General features: G+C 37.1%; 1 protein-coding gene across 2 annotated transcripts in view; it reads right to left on the bottom strand.

The window, feature by feature from the left end:
- The window catches only part of TMEM196 (transmembrane protein 196), a 55,849-nt gene extending 40,702 nt beyond the window's left edge, over positions 1-15,147 (bottom strand). For both annotated transcript variants that reach the window (XM_008592869.1, XM_008592868.1), the window contains exon 1: positions 14,986-15,147. In XM_008592869.1, coding sequence (XP_008591091.1) covers positions 14,986-15,132 — 147 coding nt within the window. In that variant the 5' untranslated portion in view covers positions 15,133-15,147. The remainder of the gene's footprint in view (positions 1-14,985) is intronic.
- Between the last annotated feature and the right edge of the window lie 1,326 nt (positions 15,148-16,473).

Raw genomic sequence — 16,473 nt, 5'->3', positions numbered from 1 at the left:
GAAAATGTGGTTTATCTACACAATGGAATACTACTCAGCTATAAAAACGAATGAAATACTGTCATTTTCAACAATATGGATGGACCTTGAGAGAATAATATTAAGTGAAACAAGTCAGGCAGAGAGAAAGAAATACCACATGTTCTCACTTATTGGTGGGAGCTAAAAATACACAAATAAATTCACTCACACACACACACACACACACACAAAAAAAACGGGGAGGGTGGGAAGAAGATATAACAACTACAATTTCTTTGAAGGTGTTACAACAAGCAAACGGAAAGGACATTCTTGGGTGGGAGGGGGGAGAGGGAGGAGGGAGGGAGGTTTCGGTGATGAGTCATAATAATCAACCACATTGTATATTGACAAAATAAAAAAAAAAATAAAGACTTTTTGAAGGCAACATGCTCACTTACCCAAATTGATCAATAGATCTTGTGGGTTTGAAAATATTAGCTAACTTCTAAAAATAAACTTTCATTTCCCAGTTAGTCTGGAAAGGCACAATGGAGAACTTGCCAAAATTTCTACAGAAAGCTGTTTCTTTGAAATTTCCAAATGGGTGGAAATCCCTGAGATCTGTTAAATTACTTGTTATATTTCTATCATAGTTTAGCAATGCCAATAATTTGGGATCGGTCCTGTTCATTTTGGGGCAGTAGTTAGATAACTGCATTTTACTTTTGGTTAAAAGCTTATTTTAAGGATACTTAATGTTCGAGGCATCTGTGGAAACAGTTTTGGAATAAGAATTAGGTGATTCAGACTGCTGTCTTTGTTCCACAGCTGGCCAGCTATACTAACTCTCTGGGCTTCAATTTATTTATCTGTAAAATGATGAATTTAGAATGAAATTTTTCTAAGTCTCTATCCAATTTATATTGTGTAATTGAATCATAATTCTCAATCGACAGCGAGAGAATATATTTTAATGACATTTTATTTATTTTCTTTATTTTTTATTTTAAGTTTTTATTATTAGTATATACATTCTTACAAATCGTGGTGTTTCTTTATGCCCTGTGCCTGGCCTATCACTTCCCAACCTCATCCCTCCCTTCCCCCATCACTAGTAACCTTAGGTTTGCTCTCCCCTTCTGAAAGTTCAACATATTGTTATGGTATTTTCTTTCTTTCCTTCCTTCCTTCCTTCCTTCCTTCCTTCCTTCCTTCCTTCCTTCCTNCCTTCCTTCCTAGCAGCCAGTTATGAGTGAGAACATGTGGTATTTCTGTTTCTTTGTCTGAAGAGTCTGGAGAAAATTATGTTAAGTTTAGGACATTTTACATGAATCTCAAACCAGACTCCTATCCCCCTTCCCACTCAGCGATTGACTGCTAGAGTCTCAGCCTAGCTAGTAATACAGAAGCCATCCAAGACTCCTGTCACCACTGGGTGTCACATGCGCCAAACTCTCTGCCTCTTCTCTCATACTCATTTTGCTCTCTTTTTTACAATAGGCAAAGAAGAAACCTGTCAACAAAAAACCTCCCACTTCAGTTCTAAATCCAGTTACCCTTCACCTACTCACAGACTTTTGCTCTCTACGTATGAGGGTGTTTCAAAAAGTTTGTGGTAAAAGGGAATTAAAAAATCATATGAACTTTTCATGAAATGTTTGAAGACCCCTCATATTTAAACTCTCTCTTTCTACTCCATTACTCACATCAGGATGCAAAAGTGTTCCAAAATCTCCCTTAAAAAGAAAAAAACCTTCCTTGACTCCAAATCCTTTTACTTCGATTGCTCTGTCAACACAGACCCCATCTCCCTTTACCACCAAGCTTCTACACTTACCACGTCTATGTTCTTACTTCCCATTCTTTCTTCAGCCTGCTGGCTTATATTCGCATTGCTTTACTTCAACTACTTTTGCTAAGTTAAACCATGACCGTTACATTTCAGATCTCATCTTACAATGAAGGTTTTTTCTTTGGGCTTCGCTGACACCAACTCATCTGGTACTCAATGTATTTCTTGGGCCACCATATCTTTTCCTTTCTCTTTCTTACTTCTCATCACTATTCAGCCTTTGAATGTGATAGTAACTAAAGACTTTGTCTGGATGGTTTCAACCAGTCACATGGCTTTAAATACCTTCTATCTACAGTGTACATCTACATTTAGGTTTCTAGCACAGCCCCTTCTCCTGAAGTCTAGACCCACTTCTCTAATAGTTCACAACCAAACCAATTTCTTATTTTCTATCTCAAAATGAAGCACTGAAATAAAATAAGGCATCTTTTTTTTTTTCACTCCAGAAAATTTCACAATCAGTTTAACTGAAAAAGGGTAACTGTACATCTTTATCAATAGAGCCATGACCTTTCAGGAATATAATCAACTGCACACTCACACACTCACATACACACACAAACCACCCCCTCCCCCCAAAAAACCAAGAGGATAAAATGTACAATAGATACGTTGATGTGATAAGCTGTCTTCCATTAGCACCAGTCCATCTTAGTGGCTTAGCAGACTAGGTAAAGTAAGAGGCAACCACAGCAAATACAAAAATAAAACCAAAAGCACTCTTTGAAGAGATGCAAAGAATAAGCTCACAGTGTTAAATCACAACATGCACAATTGTGAAAACTCTATCCTATCAGTTGCTTGATCTCAAAATCTGGGAGTCGTTTTTAATATTATCCCTTGTAATGGCATATGATCAACCACAAAGTCTTCTCAAATATGTACCTTAAATATCTGTACTTCCTCTATTTTGACCACTTCCACTCATCTTAGGAGCCATTGTATCATACATATCACACATACAGGAAATACTGTATCATCTTACTTTCCTGACTCTATATGTTTTCTAACCTGCAGCTCAGAATGAGCTTCTTTAAATGCAAGTATAATCTTGTCCCTTTCCTGCTTAAAAGCTTTCAATGGCTCCTCTTAAAATTAGGGGACATTCAAACTATTTAGCATAAGTATAAAGCTTCAAGTGATTTTTACCCTTGTTTGCTTCTCCACCTCACCCAATGCCTTCTATCTCCTCATCTTCACTTGCCGAACTCTGATCACCCTGATCTTCATTGTCTCTGAAAAACACCAAACTTTACCCATTCGATTCCCCTGTGTGGAACAATATTCTTCCCACGCTACGTCCGAATAATGCTTCATCCTTCAGAACATATTGCCCCTGATCACCCTGATCTTCATTGTCTCTGAAAAACACCAAACTTTACCCATTCGATTCCCCTGCGTGGAACAATATTCTTACCACTCTACGTCCGAATAATGCTTCATCCTTCAGAACATATTGCCTCCTTAAAGATACTTTTCCTGATTCCCCCACTGTTAATTCAATTCTTTTATATTCTCCATAAGTCACAATTTGTAATATGGCACAATTTGTAATTTTAATTTGTTCACTATTTATTTGTTGTCCATATTCCTTTTTAAAATAAGCCTCAGCAGATGAAGGGTTATTTTATTCACTGCTAGATCTCCAGGACCTAACTCAGAACATAGAATATGGTAGCTGTGGAATTGATATCTGTTGGCTAAATCTAATAGAAAAGGGAACTGAGGAGAGTGAGCAGCTGGCTCATGTGAATGAGGACGGGAGCCTGCCCTCCTTGTCTCCCACAGAGCTCTTCCTGCACACCACGGAGTCGTGATTGCTCTCGACCATCCCAACCCAGTGTGGACCATGGAGCTGAGGCCAGTCAAGGGTCATTGCCACTGACCTCAACATCAACTTCACCCTGGGGGTCCCAGGCTCTGAGCTGTGCTACCTCACAATCCAGTTCCTTGAGCTTTCTCTGCCTTTATTAGATTTACAGATCCCTCAATGGCCTTGGCTTTCACCCTTTCCCAATTCTTCTGCATTTTTAGCATAATGCGCATCTTTAAAAGAAGCCACTTTTCCATTTTCCTATTTATATTCCTTATTTTTCTTAGTCCATGGAAAATCCTGCTAATTATGCAGCTTTCTTTTTTCCCTTAAGTTCAAACCAATTTCTTATTTTCTATCTCAAAATGAAGCACTGAAATAAAATAAGGCATCTTTTTTTTTTTCACTCCAGAAAATTTCACAATCAGTTTAACTGAAAAAGGGTAACTGTACATCTTTATCAATAGAGCCATGACCTTTCAGGAATATAATCAACTGCACACTCACACACTCACATACACACACAAACCACCCCCTCCCCCCAAAAAACCAAGAGGATAAAATGTACAATAGATACGTTGATGTGATAAGCTGTCTTCCATTAGCACCAGTCCATCTTAGTGGCTTAGCAGACTAGGTAAAGTAAGAGGCAACCACAGCAAATACAAAAATAAAACCAAAAGCACTCTTTGAAGAGATGCAAAGAATAAGCTCACAGTGTTAAATGAGGATGCACAGCAGGTAGTGAGAAAAACCTTTTCAGAGACTGTAAAACAACTGAAAGAATGATGAACACAAGAATAAATTTCAGAAGAAATCATCAGACATAGCATGTAGTTAATAGGTATGCCAATCACTTCCAAAGAAAATCTAAGTCCAAAAAAATCTCAGAAACTTCTGACTGGCCCAGGACCCAAATCTTTCAGTACACAAACAAATCAGCCTTGATTCTCAAAATACTATTTCTTCACATCTCCCCCTCAGTGTTCATGTGATGCAATTTTTCTTGTTTATAATTTATTCCGCATTGTCCTGTTTTGTGATAGTTTTTCTTTTTTAAAAAATAATTTCTTAAATATTTTGAGCATGCCAAATAAGGGGTTTTGATGTTAGAGCTGTTTGTGCTCCAAAAGTGGCAAGAAAAATTATAACTAAATTCATAAATTTTGAATGAGGGACAGCAAATTTGCAGTATATTTAAATTGTCAATTGTCCAAATAAATCTTAGTGATGGTCATTAGTTACTTCAGTCCTTAAAACAAAATAAAACAAAACTCATCTCATAGATAACATTAGTAAAATCAGGAGAGTTTGTTTTTTGGGTCCCAAATTTTTTAATCTCAGTCAAATACAAAAAATAATAGTATTTTTAAATTAAATTTATATAAATATTTAATATGATTACTTCTGGAGGGAAGTGGAATATGATCAATATTGAATATCCATCTAGGTGTAGATAATGTTAACAATAACACTAATTATTAAGGTAATTTAAATTTCTTATATACATTACACAGAACCTCTGTATGATATAGTTATATAATTAAAATTTAATAAATTTATTTACATGTAACTTTAGGTAGTTTTATATCTATCTATGTTACCCCAATTTGCATGATTTTTGCTTATATTTTTGTTTAAGATTTCTTTATATAAATATGAGTAAAATGAACTTAAACGTTGTAATATATTAACATGGCATTCAAATATAATGCTCACAACTTGATATATGTGGAAACTGTAACAGAGTTTAAAATATAGATGATGATTAGTGAAGAGGAAAAAACATAACTTCCCTGGGTGCATGCCAGTTTTGAGTCTAATTTGTAACCTGTTCTTACAGAGTTGAAAATAGCCAGTGACCCTAGGGGATAAGTGGATGGAAGTTATGTGCTTCTGCTCTTCCCAAGAATTGCCAGCACAACAGATGAATGTCCATCCAACATGCCTGGCAGTCTCTGAAAACTAACCAGTTATGAAAATAAACTGAAGCTGCACAGAGGTCAGGATTTTATAAATTTGCCTCTGCATCAGGGCACTAGCAGCATATATGAGGGTACTTCAAAACTTCATGGAAAGATTCATATTATCTTTTAATTCTATTTTTTCCACAAACATTTTGAAGTACCCTCGTATTGTACATCAGTGACAATTATCTACTTCTTCCTAGGAATTGCTTGCCTTTCCACCTGCCCTGAGCCCATGTGTGTGTACACATATGCCCACACATATTTCTTTAGATTATTTAGATTTTTTATTCTATTCCTCTTACTGATTTCACATTCTGATCTTAAATCACTAAATTCCAAATCTTTTAGATTCTTATCCCTTAAGTGAAGAAATTTTTCTGCTTAGATAAATGGTATAATGAAAGCAGTGGTAATTCTTAGGAGATATTATAAACATAGGCTGCCATTGGGGTTATTATTAATGTCATCATTATTATTTTAATTGCTTTGAATAATCTATGCAGAAAAATAATTAACAAGTGACAAGTAAAGAAAAAATAAGAATTCCATTTTAATTGCTTTGAATAATCTATGCAGAAAAATAATTAACAAGTGACAAGTAAAGAAAAAGGTCAGCCAAACAGGTCAGCCAAAAATAAAGAGAAAAGAGTAGAACAAACAAAAATTGTAACTTTTTGTCTCAACATCGAATTAAAACAATTGTTCCTGGGACACCAGACATGCACACTAAATCGCAACTATCACCAATGCCCAAAATTCATTATGACTAGTACACATTTTCGAAAAGAGAGTATATGTCCTAAATGTAAGCAAGCCTGGAGCTCAAGGTCAATTTCATCAATTATTTTACAATAAGATCCCCTTCGGAAATCTATAAAAATGTAGCACATCTAAAATACCTAAATAGAAACCATACACAGAGTATTGATTTTCAACAACAACAAAAAAATGGCAAAATCATGAAGTCATTGTTGTGAGTCAGACATGGTTATTGAACATCTAACATGTATATTAAATACTTTTATATGAATATCACATTTAATTTTTAGAACTGCTCCAAGAGATAAGTAGTAGTTTTGCTATTTTGTGGATGAGTTAGTTGATTGCTCAATGAGATAATAAAACTCACTCAGGAGTAAACAACCGGAAAAAGCTACAACTAGAACTTAAACCCAAGTCTTAATAGCTCCCAAACCTATTTTAATTTCTTTGTGTTATGCGATACCTACAATTAAATGTACAGATTCCTATTTTTATATGCCAGGCAGCTATCAGGATATCTGGACACAAGGAACTTATGAGCGTATAAACCCACCATCCATCAGAAAGATACTTGAGGATGTAGTTAGACTTGTGGTGGTAGATTTAGACTTCCCTCAAATCTCAGGACTTCCCTCAAGTGTTTCTTTTGATTCAGGATATACATGTTGGGTCCAAGGGCTGGCATTTGCCTTGAAATGGAGCAGCAATGTCTGGACCCACTGCCTTGGCACCACAATTATCGAGTTCCACCCTATAGAGCTCTCCAAGCCTATTAGGGAATCAAGACCCAGATTAGTTTCATCAGTTTCTCAGGACCCTTTAAGGCTGCTCCCACCTTATTTAGATGAGGTAGATCTTCATTTACTATTTTTTTACATGAAATGTCTCTGCTCTGTCAAGACTGGTCTTCTCAGTCCTTCCAAAAGAGTCCATTTTATTGTCTCCTTCCACCCTCGTGACTTCACTTATGTTAATAGCATTGCTTAGCACATCTTCTCCCCTCTGTCCCCTGAAAATCTGCATCTCCAAGGGTCACAAGAAGTTCCCCTCCTTTAGGAAGTCTTTTTTGATTCCTCACTGATACTTACTAATTTCGAACACTGTTTAAATTTGTTGTCTTGTGTCTTCCTGACTTGCCCTCATAACATTTAAGATCATTGGAGATGCATAATTTACTTTTATTTTTTAAAGCTAAGGCTTAATCTTTAAGAGCAGGAGCGATTTACATCCAATTTCTTATATTGCACAGTTCTGATACATGGGGCTTGTGCTTATTGATTCATTGACTAGGCCAGACTCTTCTTGAAAACACATAAAAATGATGGGGTTCTGACCTATATGCCGCCCTGCCTGATTTATATATTCAGAAGTGGGGAGCAAATAATGAGGTCAGGACTTAATGAATAACTTTTCCATGAAAATTTCCAAAGTTACAGACAATGCCATAGAAAATGTACAGACTTTGAAATAAGACTATCATGGCTTTAAATACTGACTCAGTTTATTACAAAACAATGAACCCTAAGTAAGTTACTTTTTCTACTAAAGCTTTATAAAATACTACATTCTTTACAAAGTTATTAAGATTAGAAATAATAATGTATAGGGCCGGCCCCGTGGCTCACTCGGGAGAGTGCGGCACTGGTAACGCCGAGGTGGCGGGTTTGGATCCTATATAGGGATGGCTGGTGTGCTCATTGGCTGAGTGTGGTGTGGACAACACCGTGCCGAAGGTTATGATCCCCTTACCAGTCAGAAAAAAAAAAAGAAAGAAAGAAAGAAATAATAATGTATATAGTAGCATCTGGACATTAGTTAACTATTAAATTACATGTCTAGTATTATTTTTACAAGATAAATTGATCAAGGTACCCTGTCTCCCAAGGTGATTTACTTAACCAGTAATATTTTCTTTTTGTCTTTACCACATAATTTTGTCCAATATTTAACAATAGATAATCAACTAATAGAAGTTTGAATTGCTTCTCAGGAGCTTTTAATATTGGTGCTAAAAAATCATGGCCACTAATTAATATTATAATAGTCATTGTTGAAATCTAGATATTTAATTGATGCATCTGTTAATAATACAACATATAACATCATTTCAAAAGCTACTCAGGCAGTTCAAGCAAAGCCATACAAGTTTCTCAGATATTAAGTCTCTTTATTAGAGGTATTAATTTGTACTTTTATTTTGACTCTCTGACAAATACTTACATAGTTCTAAATATTTTTTAAAACTTTGCTTAATGGCATAAATGATAGTTACTGCATCCCTACTGTTTGAGTTGTCTAATTTAAATAATCATCTAATTGATTTGATTACCAAATATCTTTATGATAGAGTTTCTATTGCCCTCTCCTGCTACAAAAGAAAAACAAAAGGAGAGGTGTTTTACAGCAACAGCTTGTTTCCTCATTCACTTTTAGGCTAAATATTTACATCACCTCTCTAACATAGATATTCGGGTATATTTTTGTAGTTGCTAATGTATATACCTGAATTAAATCAAAGCTAATGAGACATATACTATATGTGAACAACAGCAAAAAGAATGAGTCAAATGAGACTTGTTAAAGGTAAAGGGTGCTGGAGAAATGTTGAATGCCAGTGCACCGCTAGTGGACTGTGGGTCCCAGGCAGCAGGAGGGCAGTATAGGGAAGGTTGCAGCTATCACTCCCTGAGCACCTACTCCATGTCAGGCTCAGCACCAACAGCGTGATAAGTGTTGTCTTCTGAGTGTCACAACTCTTTGATATAGATTCTAGTATTTTCCTCCTTTTACAAATGACAGAGCTGTGACTTAGTGAAGAGACATAGCTTATCCACTGCCACATTTATCTTCAGAAAGATGTTTGAATCTAATCTGATTGTCATTCAATTTGAATAAAGCGTATACAGATTAGATCTGCAATCAGGAGAAGGACTGCCTGTCTTTGTATATCACAGAGGAAAGTAGTCACACAGTTTCTTCTCTTTCTCTTTCTTTCCTAGAAATATGCTAAATGAGAGTGTTAATACACTGTCATCTAATTATCTGGGCATTGTCCATTTGTCATGTTGAAAAATGGATCTGCAGAGTGGCTACCAGGTAATTTTGGTAGGTTACTAAGACAATAAAGTCAAATATTTTGACCAACTCTGGGCCCAGTTATTTAAGTATAGAAATAGTGATTTGAATGAATAGTACGTATATATAGTTGTATATATAATTTTTATGTGCACATATACCAAAATCTATTGTTGTTTTAATTGAGATCAAAGACAAGCAATTCAGGTTGGATGGCTGTGAATATACAAAACAGTTAAATTGTTTGGCTATATTGGAAGTGCACATTGGATGATCAGGCTAATAATTAAGCCAATACTGAGAGCCAACTCAAACATTTCAGTCAAAAGCATTCAAATTAAGAGGTTTGATTTTATTCAAATCATGTTCCTATCAAGCAATCTGTCATCAGGTAGGTGACCGATGCAAATATTATTACCTATCCTCTAATGTTTCTAGACCAAAGACTTCAAGACCAATCATACTCTTGGATAAGGGCTAAACTTCCAAAGCAGATTTTGTCATGGACTCTGGGTAGAAATTCCAACACATGCTACTTGCACGTGGATGGAAACTAGACTAACACTAAGAAAATAAGAGATAATGGCAAACTTTACCATTTTTCTTCCATCATACCATTATCAATCAATACCAGAAATGGACATATATTAATGTCTATTTTGATGCATGGTATGTTTCCTTGAATAATAACTACATTTTCTAGTAGTTGGCTTGCCTAAGTCATCCAATTGCCTAATCCCAGTAGGTAACCAGAAGCATTTGAGAATGAGAGTGTGAGTCATATGGGAAAGAGATTCTTTACCTGGGCTCTACAGAATCCATGAATGGGCTTCATTATATCCAGAAAATTGGTCAAAATGGGGCTATATACTGCAAACAAAACTACTTATGTATGGACAAATTTCTATCAAATCATAACACCATATTGGTGGCTAATTTTGTGAGGTTATAGGGAAGAGAACTTCAGTTTCAAATCTTTAAAAATATTTTGAAAGAATATATTCATGAATTAGTTATATAATTAAAATTAATTAAGAAATGGGGCATAAATATACTTTTGTAATTTTTTTTCTGAGAATAGGGGCAGTGTCTTTATCTCATGCTAAAAAATATAAATCCATGTGTATTTTGACCCTTGAGAAAAATGAGTTACTGTCTAGTTAGAGATACACAAGCTTCAAATTGTGTACATTTGAAGTAACTATTTGGGGGAGGGGGTTCACCTTATTGTTTTGCTCGTTTTTTATTAAATAAATTTGACATATTTAAATATTGAAAATAATACCTTGGAGCAGCTATTATTTATATATAACACCTCATTATGTTGCTATAGTATGGATCAAAATGTTTAAAGCTGAATTTCAACAAAATCTTACAGTTAGCTGAGTTGTTGCCATGGTGAATCAGGAATCTACAGAACAGTTATGTGCATTGATTATGGTATAAATTTCATTCAAGCAAAAATTAGATTTATTAAGCAGATAATGTTATGGTATACAAATTAAGCAAGCTCCAGAAAAATAAGCAATAAAATCATTCAAGATTCAAATGATTTATATATGGAAAATTTTAAATATTTTAAAAGACTACCTTGTGGTTTACATGAGAGAACTAGGCTTATAAAAGTATTTTTAGTAAATCAAATTTTATAGATAGATGAAATTATAGCATGATGTATATCAAATACAACTCAGCATCAGACTTTGTTCTGGACACCATCATTTAAAACTCTTGATTATCAAACGCCAACCTAGAGCAGTAGAATAAAATTCTCAGGGATTTATGAATCTGCGTACTACTAAATCTAGTTCATTCTCATTATAGGTGAAGCACTGGAGGCTGAGAAAAGTGACTTTCACATAGCCACTAGTAAACACAGCCCTGTCTATACAACTCTCTGTCAATAAATCTTACAAATCAATTACAAGTTACACAACAATGGCCTTTCCAAAATAGCTTCCTCAATGGCTCCTTCATTGTTATCTAACAGTTATGTCTTGTGATTTTGTGCTTTCATTGTAGATGACCATATCAGATGTGACAAAGAATCAAGAAGAAACAAAAATGCTAAAAAGACATTTATAGCTTTTTTTTCTCTTTGGATTTATAGTTAAATGATTTTTTTCCTTCTAATTGCCCACACTTTTTAAACTGATCACAGGAAGCAACCCTACCTGATTATGAAATAGTGACTGGAAATAATCTGCATAAGCATTTATTTCAAGCATTTTAAGTCCTTTACCTTGGTATTATTTTATTTTTAGGTCACCTTTTTTTTGTATTTGCATGTTTGGGGCCAAATAATCAAAATAGTTGCCTAAAACCTGAGTGTAGTTGTCCTAGATAAAATGCTTATGATTCCAGGGTTTCTCTATGTAAAAGTAATGTCTTTATAGTGCAGCTTTTATTTCCCTTGACTTTTATATTTAATTCAGAAATCTTGTATAAAAAGCTTCATGCCACCAATCAAAATCCAGTCTGATTGTAGATTATACATATTCTGAAAGGAATAATTATTGTAAAATCTCATTTGGTATTCATAAATAATATAGACTTTTAATTCATAAATTACCTAAGAGATTAATAATTTTCTATCTAGCTTCACTCTGCATCTTCCTGGAGTGTTTTGGGGAAGTAAGAATTGATATTATTATTAAAAATATGATGAAATAAATCAATTGCTTCAGACTGACACACAGCCAGTCTGGGTCTGTCCCCAATCACTCTTTCTATCCTTATCTTTCTCTCACACATCTAAACCTCAGAGAAACAGAAAAGTCTACTCTTCCTAGAACACAACCCATCCTGTACCAGTGCTTTTCCTTTATGCATGCTGCCTGGAAGGATCTACTTTCTCACACCTTCTACTGCCAGTCTGTGCATCCAGTATTAGCTGCTGATATTTATTCAGTTCTTTCTACATGCCATGCACTTTACCAGAGCATTATTTAATTTGTGCCTTATAGCAACCCTATACAGATGAGGAAACTTTGGCCAGTCACTCAGCTAGATCTGGATTTTGCAATCAGGTAGTCTGACTTCAGATCTTACACTGGAATGCATTACTTAACACAGTGATGCATTAATTCCAAGTACCAATACACTTTCAAGATCAATAGTAAAATAATACTTCTTGCATAGATATTTCACACCACCTAAACTTTCTCCCCTTTTTCTGCTCCTGTATCTCTCTGAGGTCACACTCTATCTTCTCATTGCTGACAAAGTTAGTGATGTACCCATCCTGTTTCCTCTGCTAGGCAGTAAGTAGCCTTTTGAGGACAGCATTTTTATTTCTTCTTCTAGTTTCTATAGTAAATAGTAAAATGCATTTCACATATTAATCCCTTTATAAATATCAGTTATATTAATTCATCATTGAAAGAACTACAACGTAGTTCAGACTGTACCACAAATGACTTCCCCCAAATAAATTTAAAAACCCACTTAGCCAACCTATAATTAGATAAACACAATGACCCCAACTTGGCATTTATTTCTTCAAAAATTTGATTTTTTTTTAAAACGGGTTTATAAAAGTGAGCAACTGTTTGGTCATTCTAGTTTCAAATCCATTCATTCAGTCAGATGTATTGTTTAATTTTACTGAAGAGACAATAGAATTCAAAACTGTTGTTCTAAGCATCCAAGTGAATTTTGATTACTTTAAACAACTATTTAAAAATGGAAATAATTCTTTATGATAACAACTGTATAGCTATGATTGATTTATTTGCTATTCCCTGAGCTGATTCAAAACTTTCCTTTTCTATACATGTACACATGTTGACTCATCTAGATTATATTAACTAGTCTGGGAAGAGAGAAAAAAATCATTGAATTATTTGTCTTACAATACCAAGCTAGTGTAATCAATTTTTAATTCTCTAAAATAAACGGGATACTTTTGTATTATTTAGAGTCTATCCACTTAATTTCTTGAATTTCAGGTAGAGTAGAGAGTGACTTTAAGAGTGTTTGAGGCTTCTCCCTCTTAAGCCATCATTTCCTATCCCTTACTCTAAGTGTTGACATTATGCTTCATTTTGGCAGTTGTCCAATAGAATTTTAAAGTCTTATTTATGTTTACATAATACAAACAAGTCTCAAAATAATTACTACCACATATAAGATGTAGAATTTAAGATATAAGATATGTCTTTTACCTTTTCAAACTCAACTTTAATATATACATTGACAAAAATATGTAATAAAGAACAAAGTGATTATTGATTGATAGTAACATTATTGAATTAAGAACAAAGATTCTTGGAGGAATTCAGTGTTCGAATTGAATATTCTTTTTCTTTTTTTCTTATAAGTTCTTCAAATTAAAAACATTTGCCTCGCTTGGAAAAATTAAAATGCAAAACTAATTTTCCAAAGCACAATTTTACCAGTTTTAAGAATGCTAGAACATCTCTCAAAAATGAATAACCTTGGAATTATTTTTCTTGAACTTCCAAATGATCATTTTCTCTTGGTGACTTGTAGCTCAAGTAACTAAACCATGGTTGTTAAACACACTATGGATTGTCAGTAACAAAATAACATCCTATTACATTATCTTAAAAAGTAAGATCAAGCTAGAAACCCACAGGGATATAACATGTACATAACTTGGAGAGGGAAAAGCTATTTTTCTCAATTAGGTCCACACTAGGATAGAGCTGAGTTATCTTATTGATGGTTGGAAGAAATGGGTCTCTAAGGCGTTCCTTGAGATTCACCCTAAGGAAATAAGCAAGAAGCTTGTTGGATCTGCCAACTGACTTAGAGAAAAATTATGACATTTAGGGTAGGTACTGAGCAGTTACCCTCCTTAAGCTGAGCTATTCTCCAGTTATAATACTGTTGCATATCTCACCATTTGTTGTTTGTTTAACTTACTGCCTAGAACTTACAAAAGAGTTTTCAGAGGAAGTATCTGAAAGCTAACAAGGGAAAATTAAGAGCAATGTTTTCCAGGATGGAATGCACCCAAGCCCTCCTTTCACGCTCTCATCACATTTTCCTTTTTGTTGTATCACTGTTGCCTGTGGTGTACCTTGGTCATTGTTGTCCAGAGATAAATGCATAGCTATCTCTGTTAGTTCCTGGTACAGAAAATGATATAACAATCCCATTTTGATTTTCCTTGTAAAAGGAACAAAAGACTAAGTGAGTCTGCCCTTGACAGGTGTGACCCTCCCTCCCACCCCCCATCAGCACCACTGGGCAACCCTTTGCCTTTGCAGAACCAGCCAGTGGAAACTGAGTCCCTCCCCCCATCCCCCAACTTTAAACACAGTCATTTAATTTGATCTTAAGCCCAGGTTGAGAAAGAAAAAAAAAAAAAAAAAAAAGAAGAAGAAGAAGAAGAAGAAACTAATAAAAGGACAACATAAAGAAACATAGCTTGCCAACAAGAACCTACATGCAAGCCAGAGGAGATTTATGGTTTTGTTTCCCAGGGAGGGAGTGACTAACGCACGCACACTGACCATCACCATAAAGAGGTAAAGAGAGAGTGAAATGGCTCAACGTACACACACCCCGCTCCATACCGGGGACGAGTCTCCGAGCTGCGGCTTGTGCTCTCGGAGGGCCAGGCTGAAGCTGACCGCCCCCACGGCCACGCTGGACACCCCCAGCCCTATCTCCAGCACAGAGAGCACCAAGAGGCTCCCAATGATCTGGCCGCTGGTGCACATCCTTCCTCGGTCATCATTCCTTCCAGATCAGAGAGGAAAACCAACCATCCACCTTCTTTCTTCCACTATCTTCCTTGCCCCTTCCACCCCCTACCAGATCTCCAAACTTTTCTTTCTTCACCAGCGAAGCATTATCCACAGGGTCTGGATTTCCAGAACTGGAGACCCTTTTCCCTGGTCGGGTCAGAGGCGACAGAGCTGCTCCGCCCCCTGGCACGTTCGGACAGGGATCGCAGAAGGATCTTCCTGGGTTCGGCGGTGCGAGTCCAGGAGACGAGGGCACAGCAGTGGCGGGGCTGGCAAGAAGAACCGGAAACCCGGAGGAGCCCCGGGAGCGCCAGCCCCAGTCGCGAGGCGCTGTCCAGAGTTCTGCCGCGTCCCAGACCTGCGCAGGGAAATCCCGCTCCCTCCTGAGCCCCTCAGACCCTGTCAGGCTCCTCCGTCTTCCCTTCCTTGCCAAGATGAGCTCGGCTTCCCGGAGATCCAAGGAGAGCCGCTCAGAGCTGCTCTCTCCTCCCTGTCTCGTCTCCTCTCCTTTGTTTTCGTGGTAACGCAAAGCGCTTCTGCGAGTCTCCGCTCCCCAGGCGGAGCGGGCGGATGATATTCAGCACCACGCTCCTCGCAGTTGCTGTGTCGCCAGAAGAAGCGACCTTGTCTGATGGCCTTTTTCCGTCTGGGTTTTTTCTCCCTCGCCGTCGTCCTCTTCCTTCCCCCCCTCTCTTGATCTGACTGTCTCTCATTGCTATGACCTCATTGGGATTTAGGAGGTTGATGGAGGACGGAAAAGCCTGATGTATCTGTGGGTTTAGGACCAATACTCTTAGCTGGCCCTTGATCCGCCCCGACCCGCCCCGGGATCCTAACCGCAGGAATCCAGGCGAGCCCTACCTCCACATCCCCCCACTCGTTCCCTTCTGGGCTTCTATCCAGCTGGGACGGGAGGCGACGGTGCCTACGTTAACGCGGGGCTCATTCTGTGCAAAACTTTCTTCTGCCTGTGCACGGTGAGGGGTGGTGTGTGTGGGGGGCGGGGGCTCCGTGAGCAAAGACCTGCAGAGAGAGCGCAGGGGATGGAGAAAAGCCGGACTCCTAATTTCACTGGGACTCCGAAGGACCCTCACCAAGGAACGCCTCGGTCCGGAAGAGCTAGACTCAAGCTTGCTCTTGAGCAGCGTCCACTCCGGCTGTCACGACCTGTCACCTTCTGTTGGCTGGAGCCCCACTTCCGCGGGAATGTGGCCACCGTTCTTCTCCAGACCGCAGACCCTTGCTGTCCCCTAGGATCGTTGCCCTACGTCCTGGGATGTGTGGGATAGTGGGACAGTGTGTTCTCACTCAAAT

Source organism: Galeopterus variegatus, unplaced genomic scaffold (assembly GCF_000696425.1).
Source record: "Galeopterus variegatus unplaced genomic scaffold, G_variegatus-3.0.2 Scaffold8419, whole genome shotgun sequence".
NCBI classification, from domain to species: domain Eukaryota; kingdom Metazoa; phylum Chordata; class Mammalia; order Dermoptera; family Cynocephalidae; genus Galeopterus; species Galeopterus variegatus.
Note: the sequence above shows the minus strand (reverse complement) of the source record. Positions and strands in the feature narration are given on the sequence as shown.